Source organism: Rhamphochromis sp. 'chilingali', assembly GCF_963969265.1.
Source record: "Rhamphochromis sp. 'chilingali' genome assembly, chromosome: 5".
In the NCBI taxonomy this organism is placed as follows: domain Eukaryota; kingdom Metazoa; phylum Chordata; class Actinopteri; order Cichliformes; family Cichlidae; genus Rhamphochromis; species Rhamphochromis sp. 'chilingali'.
Window position 1 is genome coordinate 35,559,757 of NC_137932.1, and position 13,447 is coordinate 35,573,203.

Genomic DNA, 13,447 nt, shown 5'->3' on the forward strand with positions numbered 1-13,447 from the left:
TTCAAGATGGGACTAGTGACCTCCTGAAGCTTCTAGATGGAGGGAGCAAGAAGATTACACTTGCAATCCAACTCTTACAAATAGCCTAGTCTACTTAGCTAGCACAACACACACCTTATGCTTATAATAGAAGGGAAGATGGGTGATTGTAATGTACTATAACGGTCCTGAGCCTCACACAAAAAAGCTTGCCATCCAACTCAAGATGGGACAAGGATCTAGTTTACATGGAGATATACATAATGCCACTCCTCACTCTTCTAAATATGCTTTCCAAAACCTAGTCTTTTAATGTCGTAGTCCCACAGAGTTGTTTCACAAAGGGATTGACATGTTCTTTATGTCCTAAATGTATTTACACTTGGCACATGTGTTGCCAGCTTGGAATAATTAAAAAAAAGATGAACAGTTTGACTGTTACTATATATTCATTGTGATTGCTTTAGAAGGGTAAAGCTAAACTTTTTTGTGTACCAAACATTTGAGTATTAAGTGAACTTACACTGCAAAATATCAGTAAACAACCTAAAAACCTATACAAGGATACTTGAAGATACATAAATATAACCTTTTCAAGATACGATGAACTCAGAGAATGTGGTTTCATAGATTTTTGTAAGTCATTGTATTGCAAACCATTTAAATCTAATTTTTTTCCTACAACTATTGCTAAAATGTCCTGTGGCCTGACATTGAAGGTCTCAGGTAAACAGAGCTTTTGCATGCAAACCTTGCCAGTGGGTGCGGCTAAAAACACCACCTGACAAGTTTGTCTCTGGTTAATCTGATGAGCTTAAAGTCTTAAATGGAAATGCCCGAGTGTGTACGTGTGAACAGGCCTGTGTGTTTTTATTGATGCACTTAACACAGCCATCTGTGCAAGCTGGCTAAGGGAGAGAGAGGGCAGAACCAATCCGTATTCCCAAACGGTCTTATGCATACCACGTTAGTAGCCACCTCATCAACAGGTTATAGGTATCTTTGCTGCACTGTTTGAGCATAAATTTGGAGAGAATGCCTGAAATGACTGAGGAACTAGAAGTTATCTAGCACATACTGGACAGACAACAAAAGTCGAAGCTGAAGGACTCCAGATAACTTTGCCTTCAAGACCGCCAGACTCCTGGATTTACAATTTTATTTCCTGGCCTGACTTGTTTTTCCTTGAATCCTTAAATCACTTTGAATGCAACAATGGGCTGTTCTCCATCTAAAGGAAAGTTATTTTCAAAGCCAGAAGGATCTCCAAAAGCTTCTCTGGGTGAAGTACCACAGGATGTTAATAATTGTAGACCTGTAGAAGTTGAGAATACATGTTTGAAAACCGAAGTGACCGAAAATGAACTTCCACTTCCGAATGAAGGATTTCATAGCGAAGAGACTGAATTATTTCCATTGGTCTCTGATGCAAAGACTGTACCAAATCTGCAGGACACTGATGAAACAGAAGTAAACACGATGCCCCAAGAAATAATCACCGATGTGGAACAAACCAAAGGAATTAAAAAGACAGCAAAGCAAAAAAGAAGTAAAGGCAAGAAAAGGTCTTTTGAGAATCACAGGAAGTTCTGTCATGTACAGACAAAGGTGGACTTCCCACCTCACATGCTGAGAGCTCACCAGGCAGCCTATAACTTTCTGAACCCAAACATTTCCAAATATGAAACTCTTTTGGGTCTACTAGATCAGGCTGCCCAGACACAGCTGTCCCTCCAGCCCATGATGTCTGCTTTAGTATTGCGCTTTGAGGAGATCAACCAAGCACTAGAGGATATGGCTGATGAGGGGGAGCTGATGTTGAAGGAGCATGGTGAATACATGACCTTACCTTCTGGGATGATTTGCTCAGCTAACCCTAGAATGAATACAACATGTCAAACCGATCCACCTCCAGATCTTTTACAGCAACTACTCCAACAGTCAACTGAAAAGATGAAGTTAGTGGGAGGATCAGTCCAGGCACTAGGTGACACTACACTTGAGGAGGCAGTGGAATATTTTTCTTCTGTCTATAAACTGCTAAATAAGAAGCTGCAGACGAAGCAGACGGCAGAGAAGAGGCTTTTTCAAGTGATCGCACAAGTAGAAAGGGCAGCCATGAGGAAGTTCAACTCAGAAGATTCAACACTGCATAGTGAGGATAGTGGTATCGGAGGAGAAAATGAGAGTCTGACGGGTTCTGAAAGGCATCGCCGGCATCGTGGAAGTGCTGGATCTGAAAGTTGGGGGTCTGGAGTCAACATTCGGAGTACATTTGATAGTCTCCCCAGTAATTCGACCAACCTTGGAGACCATAATGAAGATGAGGATGAGGATGAGGATGATTATGATGACGATGATAAAGAGAATGAAGAGGAGGAAAGTGATACACGAGGAAGGAAGAGGTCAAACTCTTCCCCACCTGATCCCAGTCAGGCCATTCATTATATGTTCACAAATTACAATCGAGATCAGCAGGCAACAGTCAAACAACCGCTGATTGATCCTGTTATTGCAAAGCCTGAACACCTTTCATTAACTACGTGTGGAATGACAGAATTACAAAACAGCCAGTGGGTCTTGGATGATAGAATAAAAATGATGGCTGAAATACAAGGAAACAAGGAATTACCAAGACCTCATTGCAAGCTGGATAGAGCTGAAGTAAGACGGCATTCATTAAATGGATTGTCAGGTTCACACAAAGGCGTTGTGAGACCAAATAAGACAAATTGTTCTGTAACAATCTTAGCAAACCAACCACCAAAACGCCACTCTGTCAGAAGGTTAATTCATACCTTTAGCAAAGTAGCTGATGGGAGACCTGAGCAGAGTCTCACTAATATTCCACCTCATAACAGGATGCCCAGGAAAAGTGGCTTACTTCAGTTATCTGACGCAGTAAATGACAAGGAAAGTTCAGTCAACAGTGGCAACAACAACAACAGCTGGCCTGATAGCAAGGACGAGCTGGATATGGACAACCTACCACCGCCCCCCCCAGAAGTTCTGATGGACAATTCCTTTCAGAGTACTCAGGTCCTAGCAGGAACTGAAGTGGGTTTGCAGAAACCTTTTAGTTCTCAAGTGATAAACCCCAAGATTGGAATCTTCCATCGCCTGAAGGCATCTATCCACAATGTAGAAGTGTTACCAAACCGAGCATGTATGAGGCCAAGGTCGATTGCTATCTCTCCTGCCCATCCTGTTACACAGGATGGTGTTACGGGCACTCAGGATGCAGATCAGCTGCAATCAGAAACAGATCTGAACCTGGAAATTAAGAATAATCTCTACCAAAAGGCATGTAAGATTATTCACCTGCGTGATGCAGCAGAATCTTCTGATAAGAGAAATCTTGTTGAACCAGGCATCAGGGCAACTTCTCCTCTTCAACTCACAATAGATCGGAAATATAACAGCAATGAATTTTATGAGGGTGAATTATCCTCTTGCAGTCTGACTGTGATAGCACCACCTGTATCTAGAGTCCGCCTTCCACCATCTTGTCCTAGTACATGCAAAAGATTTCCAAGTCCCCCTGTAATTAGACCTCAGTCTACATCTAGGCACTCATCTCGTCCTAGTTCTCCCAGAACAGTGACACGCTGTATAGATAACAAGACAGAAGAAATCATTCCATCTGTATCCTTTCGCGACGCACGCTCTGTTTTCTGTCAAAATGAGTTTCAAAACTTGAAGACCTGTTTGCCCCCTGAAAGGTCTGCGCTTCCCAGACAAGGGGGAGAGGTCTCCCGAGGAAGACTACTGACCAGAGCAACAGACACCTCTACTCGTCGCACCCAATCAGACCATAGGCCTAGTGGGACTCTTCATTCAGAGTTTCTAAAGGATGCCAGTTTGGCCTCTATGCAGGAGAAAAGGAGTAACCTATTGCCACAAAATACAGGTAAATATTACAAAAGATTGTTACGAGTTCAAAATTGGGGATGGAAACAAGAGAAAAAAACCACAATAACAACACTGGTCCGGTCGGGTTGAGTCAAACGATGATTTTAATGAACACACGCGTGGGAGATGGACACTGTATGCAGACAGCCTCAGATCTCAAAATGGTGGAGCATTGCTCAAACTCTTATAGCTTCTGGTGCCTCCACCTTATCATAAAAAGCCTAAACATTTACATGCTTTCTCTCACACAGCGCCTAAGCTACGACCTTGGCTCCCTGCTTATCTGCTCTTGCTGCGATGGGGCAGAAAACTCCAGCATATTCTGTTCTCTTCTAATCAGACAAATAAGACAATAACTCTCTGTGAACAGTATTTCTTATAACTCAGCAGTATAATGCATCATAAAGCAATATCCTTCATTCACAACAAGCCAGCAGTTTAATGTAATGCAAATCAGTTTAACTAATGCAATAGTTATCAGCTTCTTCTAATTCAGGAGAATAATGCAAACTAAACTACATAATAATTCACAATCTTCAATTCGGGGTATAACATGGCATAAAATAACACTACAATCCAACAAGATGAAATATGTGATTACATATTTTTTAAAAATGTGCATTTCAAATTGTTTAAAAGTAGCTCACCAAATCTTTATGTCACTTCTGAGTCAATTTTGTGATCATATTAAAAAATGTAAACTACTCAACACTTAAATTACACATCATAGCCTAATGGATGAAACATTCAAACTGAAAATCTTGACTGACATACACTGTAATTTGCTGAGAACAAAATAATGTTACAGCGGTTAATTGAAACCAAAATCATCACCCCTTTGAGACCTGGGTTCAAAATCAAATCAAAAATAAAGTTAACATTTGTTGTTAAAAGTCTTCCCTTGACTTTTTTAATAGCATATATTGAAAACAAACAGATTAGTTTGACATTTGGTGACTGTTTGCTTTGAATCTACCCAGATGGTTTTTGACTCAAACAGCTGTCTTACTTTTCTCTGAATGATATCAGCATATCTGGCAATCTGAATTTCCAGATCTGATATGCAACTGATTTTTCTGTCTTTGTGTCATACTCTTGAGTCTTGATGTCTCACAATTTCTGGAAACCAGCATACTCCAGCAGTACCATACTCGGTTGCCATGAAAGGTGAACTGCAAAGCCACTGCATGTTGAAAGAGAAGCAATAGTGAAAGCAGGCAAATTCCCCACATTCTTAGCAATTATGCACCAATTGTCTACACAGTTGGTGGTGCAACTGGTTACTCTATGAGTTTCTTAGTTGAAAATAATACTGCTATGAACACTTTGCTATGCACTCTTATTTAGGCACCAGTCACACATTTGCCTAGAGAACAGTGAGCAACCATGTGGCCACTAAGGAAAAGTGTATATTCCACAGCTGGTTGGTGAATGGTTGCTGCCAGGTTACTGGCAGTCACTGGCGATTAAAACTGGTTGCAAAGAGGTATGCAGTACTGCACTGAAAACCTACATGCGAGTGTTTTGATTTCTAGCAGGTTGCTGGGGTTACCTATAGCTTGCATAGAAGACATAAACTTGTCTGCAAACACACAAACTGTCACGATCTGGTACAGGGATTCAAACGCAGAGCGGTAAGGTATCTCCAAGGTGTAGTTTATTTACAGTGCCAGTGCAATATATGTACAGTGAAGGGATCCAAAACTCCGGGGGAATCACAGGGTAACTCGCTCACGTCTTCTTCGCTCACACTCACACACGTTCCCGCAGCAGGGAGGTCGCAGGTCCCGGGGGGGGGGGGGGGGGGGGGGGGGAGATCTGAGGCAGACGAGAAGGCAGGTCACCAACTAATCACAAATCACGAATATGAAGCACAAGAGCTGTGAGAACACTAACGTTAGGGGTACAATCATCCAGCGACGAGAGGATCTGTGTTCCAGCCTCAAATAGTGCTCCCGGTGATGATGGGTGAGTGTGTGGGCCAAGGGCAGGAGCCCACAGTGAGCTCCGCCCAGGCAGAGTGGGAGAGAACAGAAACAGCAATTGTAGCCTTGTGGGGCCGACCGGGCAGGCACGGAGACCATGACAGTACCCCCCCCCCCTCAACGGGAGCCTCCCGGTGACCCACCAGGCTTACCTGGATGCCTGCGGTGGAAGTCCCGGAGCATGGCCCCATCCAGGACAGCAGCTCGAGGCACCCAGGAGCGTTCCTCTATCCCGTAGCCCTCCCAGTCAACCAGGTACTGAAAACCCCGACCCCGGCGCCGGGAGTCCATGATGCGGGTGATATTGTAGACCAGCTGACCATCCACGAGCCGGGGGGGCGGCGGGGCCCTGGAGGGAGGGCACAACGGGCTGGAGAGCACCGGCTTGACCTGAGACACATGGAAGACATTGTGAATGCGCATGTTGCGCGGCAGCTTGAGGCGGACAGACACAGGGTTCACAACGGCTTCCATGGGAAAAGGGCCAATAAACTGAGGAGACAGCTTCTTTGACTCAGTCCGTAGCGGCACAAAACGGGTAGCCAGCCATACCTGTTGACCGATGGTGTACACGGGGGCCGGTGTCCGGCGACGGTCAGCGAGGGTCTTGTTCCGCTCCTTAGTACGGAGTAGGGCAGCCCGAGTCGCTCGCCAGGCACGACGGCACCCGCGGAGGTGAGCCTGTACAGAAGGAACGGAGTGCTCACCTTCGATGGCCGGGAGCAAAGGCGGTTGATAGCCCAGGGACGCTTCGAAGGGAGACTTGCCCGTGGCGGAGGACGTGTGGCTGTTGTGGGCGTATTTGATCCATGGAAGCTGTTCACTCCAGGTCGATTGGTTGTGCGAAGCGACACAGCGGAGGGCAGCTTCCAGCTCCTGGTTGGCCCGCTCCGATTGCCCGTTACTCTGTGGATGGAAACCGGAAGACAGACTGACCTTGGCCCCCAGTGCGGAGCAGAACTCCCTCCAAACACGGGACGTGAATTGCGGCCCTCTATCCGAGACGATGTCCTCGGGGATCCCGTGAAGACGGAACACATGGGAGGTGAGGAGCCGGGCCGTCTCCAAGGCAGAGGGGAGCTTCGGGAGGGCGACGAAGTGTGCAGCTTTGGAGAAACGATCGATAATGGTAAGTATGGCGGTGTTACCAGCGGAGGGCGGCAGCCCCGTGACAAAGTCCAAAGAAACATGGGACCACGGTCGGGCTGGTGTAGGGAGAGGCTGCAGAAGACCCGGTGGAGGGTGGTTCGAAAGCTTATTCTGGGCGCAGGTCGAACAGGCCGCTACGTACTCCTTGGCATCCCTAGCCATAGCAGGCCACCAGAAGTAACGTCGGAGGAACGAGCAGGTGCGGAGGACCCCAGGATGGCATGAAAAGCGGGCGGTGTGAGCCCACTGGAGAACCTGAGAGTGGACGGCTGAAGGAACGAAGAGGCGACCAGGTGGACCAGTGCCAGGATCCGGTTCGGTCTCCTGCGCCTCTTGGATGAGCCCCTCGATCTCCCAGGAGATTGCTCCAATTACGCAGGCGGCCGGGAGGACAGGCTCAGGGTCCGAGTCCTCCCCAGTGATGGAGAATTGCCTGGACAGGGCGTCTGGCTTTACGTTCCGTGTTCCTGGCCTGTAGGTGATAGTGAAGTCAAAACGAGCAAAAAACAGCGCCCACCTGGCTTACCGGGAATTGAGACGTCTAGCCGAGCGCAGGTACTCCAGATTCTTGTGATCCGTCCAGACGATGAATGGTTGTGCCGCTCCCTCCAACCAATGTCTCCACTCCTCCAGGGCCAGCTTGACGGCCAGAAGCTCCCGGTCCCCGATGTCATAGTTACACTCTGCTGGGGAGAGACGGCGAGAATAAAAGGCACACGGGTGCAGCTTACCGTCCAGCTGTTGAGACAGAACTGCCCCAACCCCGGAGTCCGACGCATCCACCTCCACAACGAACTGCCGTGTAAGGTCCGGTTGCCGGAGTATGGGAGCAGTGGTGAACCTGTCCTTGAGCAGGGCGAAGGCTCGCTGAGCGGCAGAATCCCACTGGAAGGGAACTTTGGGAGAGGTGAGTTTAGTGAGAGGGAGAGCGATTCTGCTGAAATCGCGAATGAACCGTCTGTAAAAGTTGGCGAATCCCAAAAAACGTTGCACTTGGCGGCGATCAGGAGGAGTAGGCCATTCCACCACAGCCCGCACTTTCTCCGGATCAGTCCGCAAGTCCCCCTTCTCGATAATGTGGCCCAGAAAACTCACTGACGCCACGTGGAAATCGCACTTCTCCCCCTTCACAAAGAGCCGGTTCTCCAGAAGGCGTAGCAGGACCTGCCGGACATGGACCTTGTGCTCCTCGAGTGTCTTAGAAAAGATCAAGATGTCATCCAAGTACACAAATACACAACGGTTAACAAAATCACAAAGGACATCATTAACCATCGCCTGAAACACTGCGGGGGCGTTAGTCAGCCCAAACGGCATCACGAGATACTCAAAGTGGCCCCGATGCGTATTGAACGCGGTCTTCCACTCATCCCCCTCCCTGATGTGCACCAGGTGGTAAGCGTTGCGCAGATCCAGCTTGGTAAAGACGGTCATGCCTTGAAGCAGTTCAAAGGCGGAGGAAAGCAACGGCAAAGGGTATTTGTTCTTAACAGTGATCTGATTAAGGCCCCGAAAGTCAATACACGGCCGCAGCGAACCATCCTTCTTATCCACGAAAAAAAACCCAGCCGCGACAGGGGAAGAGGAGGGGCGAATCAACCCTGCCGCCAGCGACTCCGAGATGTAACGCTCCATAGCATCCCTCTCAGGCCGGGAGAGGCTGTACAGGCGGCTAGACGGCAGCGGAGCTCCAGGAAGAAGATCGACGGCACAATCGTACGGGCGGTGCGGGGGAAGGGACCGCGCCCGATCCTTACAAAAAACATCCCGCAGATCATGATAAACCCGCGGAACCATCGAGAGGTCCGGGGCGTCCGACGGCGAGGCCGTGGGTGGGAGCGAAACGGGGGAAGCCGCAGCCCGGAGGCAGTTCATATGGCAGGCCACACTCCAACCTAGTACGGCACCCTTCTCCCAGTCGATATGCGGGTTGTGGAGGACAAGCCAGGGGTGACCCAGAACCAGCGGAGTGAGAGGAGCCTTAAACGAAAAAAAACAAATCCTTTCTGCGTGATTGCCAGAGAGAGATAATGAAAGGAATTCAGAAACATGAGTGATGTCAGGCAGGCGCTGGCCCGACAGTGCGTGAACGCGGAGGGGGCGTGACAGAGGCTCCAAGGCGATGTTCAGTTTGGCGGCGAGTGAGGTGTCAATAAAGTTCTGCTCAGCCCCAGAGTCAATGAGAACGGAGAGAGAATGAGAAACAGTCCGAACACGCAGAGTAGCCGGCAAAAGAAGCCTGGGGAGAGGGCTTTCACTCGACAGATCGCCCACCAGCACCCTCACGATCACTGGTGAGCGCGCCCTTTTGCCAGCGTTGGGCAGGAGGAGACAGAGTGGCCTTTACGGCTGCAATAAACGCACTCACCGGAGGCAAGACGGCACTGGCGCTCCGCAGGCGACAGCCGTGAGCGCCCAAGCTGCATGGGCTCTTCCCCATCCCCGGTGTCGGCGTCACACGACCCATGGGCTGCAGTAGGGGTCCCACAAAAGTCCAGCGGGGCATGCCCCGAACGCACGCGTGCGCTCCGATGTGCGCGCACCTGATCGTCCACCCGCATACACAAAACCAGAAGCGCATCCAGGGAGGAAGGCAGTTCACGGAGCATTAGTTCATTCTTTATTTCCTCATTAATATTAGTGAGCAATGCACTTTTAAGGGCCTCTTCCCCCCATTTCGCCTGTTCAGCCAAGGTAGAAAAGTCAATAGAAAAATCAGCCATGCTGCGTTTACCTTGTTTAAGCGCAAGCAAGCGCTGGCCGGCGGTGGCAGTTGTGGCTTTCCTGTCAAACACACCTTTAAACTTAGTAAGAAAGTCAGAAAAGGTGATGTCCGGCTCCGCCTGAAGCGCAGCTTGAGCCCAGGTTAGAGCACGGTCCTGGAGTAACTGGACGATATAAGCGATTTTCGCACCATCAGTAGAAAAGGCTTGCGGTTGCTGGCGAAACTGAAGGGCACACTGAGTGAGGAAACCAGCACATTTATCAATCTCTCCCGTGAAAGCCCTGGGAGTGGGGAGGAATCTGTCAACGTGAACAGGTGAGGGAGCAGGTGGCGCGACACTTACTGCTGGAGCTGGCGCCTCCGACGGAGGAGCGGCGACCAGTGGAGCGGCCGGTAGCGGTGTTAGCCGGGCCACGGCCTGTGTGAGGTTCGCGAGCTCTGCTCGAAGGTGAATGAACATCTGCTCGTGGCGTGCCAGCATCGCGGCCAAAGTGGCGAGGGTGGGAGTCGAGACCGCTGGATCTGCTGAATCCATTTCCGTGGCTGGATGATTCTGTCACGATCTGGTACAGGGATTCAAACGCAGAGCGGTAAGGTATCTCCAAGGTGTAGTTTATTTACAGTGCCAGTGCAATATATGTACAGTGAAGGGATCCAAAACTCCGGGGGAATCACAGGGTAACTCGCTCACGTCTTCTTCGCTCACACTCACACACGTTCCCGCAGCAGGGAGGTCGCAGGTCCCGGGGGGGGGGGGGGGGGGGGGGGAGAGATCTGAGGCAGACGAGAAGGCAGGTCACCAACTAATCACAAATCACGAATATGAAGCACAAGAGCTGTGAGAACACTAACGTTAGGGGTACAATCATCCAGCGACGAGAGGATCTGTGTTCCAGCCTCAAATAGTGCTCCCGGTGATGATGGGTGAGTGTTGTCAGGTGTGTGTGTGGGCCAAGGGCAGGAGCCCACAGTGAGCTCCGCCCAGGCAGAGAGGGAGAGAACAGAAACAGCAATTGTAGCCTTGTGGGGCCGACCGGGCAGGCACGGAGACCATGACACAAACTACTTGCAAAGACCTAATAAAACTTTGAAAAGTGCTACACAAAGCAGAAGTAGAGAACCTTCAAAGTAAAAATTACGCCTTTTCAATCAATCAATCAATCAATCAATCAATCAATCAATCAATCAATCAATCAAGGCTTTATTCGCCACGTGCAGGTTTCCCTGCAGTGAATTCCCAGAAGGGAACAAGCATCGAAGGCGTTTGGAAAGGGAGGGGGGATGAGTGTGTGCATGTGTATATGTATGTGTGTGCGTGCGTGCGTGTCCAGAGTTCAGCTGAGACATTGGAACAGACTAAACACAGTCGTTATCAGGGTGTTTTTGTTCGGCTCCAGCCTTGCGACCGCAGCTGGCGCTGAAAAGGTATCCGCATGAAGTGATGGTGCTTTTAACTTTTAACTTTAGTGCTAACAGCTCAGATGAATTTCAAAGCTGTTCTAACAGTCCAACACTGGTCTCTCAATCTCCCGTTGGAGAGCCATGAGCTTCCCCAAGATGTAATCCAATTTGCGCTCAGAGATGTTATTCCGAGCAAGCCCTTCCAAGATGTAATCCAGTTTGCACTCAGAGATCTTATTCTGAGTATTCACGGCAGCCGTAAGCCTTTCCAAGATCTTGTCCGTGCTGCGCTCAATGAGCCCATTTTGAGAAACTCACGCCTCTTCCCATCGTTTCAATCCCAGCGGGCAGTCTTGTGGGGGTTTGAACAGCCGGTTCTGCTTCCTTAATTCTTCGATAAGTCAGCGTCAAGCCAGCTCCGATCAGCAAGAACCCTGTTACCATGGTTCCGAATAGGTAGATATCTTCAGCACTCAGGCTCACCCAAGCCCAAACTTCTCATTGAGAAAGGGGTGTCAATTGCATTTAGGGACCAGTTGATCCAATCCATAATTCCTCTTTTAGGTTTTAGAGAACAGACTGTGAGAGAATGTTCCAGGGAAAAGTAATACAAAAAACACGAGACTAGACAAGGACACAAGAGGCTAAGCAGGGAAGCTAAGGGAGAGGATGAGAAGAGAAAAATGCAACCGCCTTCGTCAAAAGCAAGAGCAGAGAGGTGTTGGTTGCAGTCGTAAAGAAACAAAGTCCTTCATTTCAAGAGTAAACGGTGAGTGTTTGCAGACAAATTTTATCTTCAATATAAACAGTGGGGAATTGCCCAAATCTGCTAGCAATTTTGTAAGCTATCTCACCAGCAACAGCCAGCAACCACTTGCCAACCAGTAGGGGAAGAAACATTTTCGCCCTCACAACCAGTGGATGCTAGGGCATCTCCATCCAGTATAGGCCCATGTGACTGAGGCCTTAACAAATTTTTTATTGTTTATGAGAGATGTGGAGTGTATTATCACTTAAAAGCTGGAACAATAGTTTTAGTCCCCATCTTGTAGTCCCCCTCGCATGACAAATTAACTGCAGGATATATCAAAAAGAATCAAGTCTTCTAAGTCTATGAACCCCCCCTAAATTAATACAACTTCAAGGAACTGAAAAGTTACATTTTTATCCTGATACAGTCTAATTAATGCCCCACTAGTCTAATTAATTTCAGGGAAAATGACTGATTCATCTTTGAAAAATCATCAGAATTTGATATCTGACAAGATAGTAGTTTTGTTAAGGAGCACCAGCCAAATGATATTTAAAATATTGTCATCGTGCACATAATCTAACTTTTAGCATTCCTGTAGTGCTCATTAAGCATTTTTATATAGATATATATATCTATAAGAATATAACAGAATATATCAAGAATATATCATTTATTGGTTAACAAGTGATTTCCATAGTAATAATTCACACATGCAACTAACTAGGAGTACTACCCCAAGATGTAGTTGAGAACTAGAAAAAGGGATTACATCAAACAACTTCATTTAAATTGTAATTTTTGATAACGTAAACTGAGTAAATGTACTTAAATACATTACAGCATTTGCTTTGTCTTAGCCTTCTTTATCTAGAACTGTGCTTGTAGAGTTTTACTTCTGAATAGATTAACATGGAGGATTTAGTCACTCTGGACACATGCAGTATAATCTTTTTCAAACAGTTTAAGTCTAATTCATACCTACAGCTCCTGTGCTCAGATATATGGTACCAACCTGCCTCTAGGAAAGACACCTAGCTTAATCCACATTGGATTAACCCTCCTGCCCTACTCCAGTTATGTAAACTCCCCAGCAAGCAAACCCAACATGATCTACTCATGCACTAAATTTACCCCCCATTATTTCTTGTTCTCTTGCAGGCTAGGAAGCCTTCCGATGACAGGAGATGATGACACCCTAAAGTCCAGCTGTGAATGGCCAGGGTTTCTAAAGTAAAATATGAGTCGGGAAGAGAATAATGAAAGAAGTTGTATATTAGCAGGGACTGGGGTTTTTTTTTTTCTCTTTTCCAGTTAGACTTTTTTTTTTTAAAAGACTGCAGTAATACATGTAATTAAGGATTAAAGCATTTTTCTACTTTATACTGAACCCTGAGTGATAAACCTCAAATAGTTTTAAAGATACATGTATTATATGTGTTTTGTTAAAACAACTATACTTTTAAATCCCTCACAATCAGGGAGTTGTTTTGGGGTTCAATATCAAAATAATGTAATTTACATGATCATTAAATGTACTCATTT

The 13,447-nt window shown here is 47.3% G+C and overlaps 1 protein-coding gene across 1 annotated transcript; it reads left to right on the plus strand.

The window, feature by feature from the left end:
- Positions 1-794: 794 nt before the first annotated feature.
- pcare2 (photoreceptor cilium actin regulator 2) lies at positions 795-13,193 on the plus strand. Its single transcript, XM_080882450.1, has 2 exons — positions 795-3,889; positions 13,064-13,193. Exons 1-2 carry the CDS (start codon positions 1,195-1,197, stop codon positions 13,066-13,068), a joined length of 2,700 nt encoding a protein of 899 aa, XP_080738576.1. The 5' UTR covers positions 795-1,194; the 3' UTR covers positions 13,069-13,193.
- Positions 13,194-13,447: the final 254 nt, after the last annotated feature.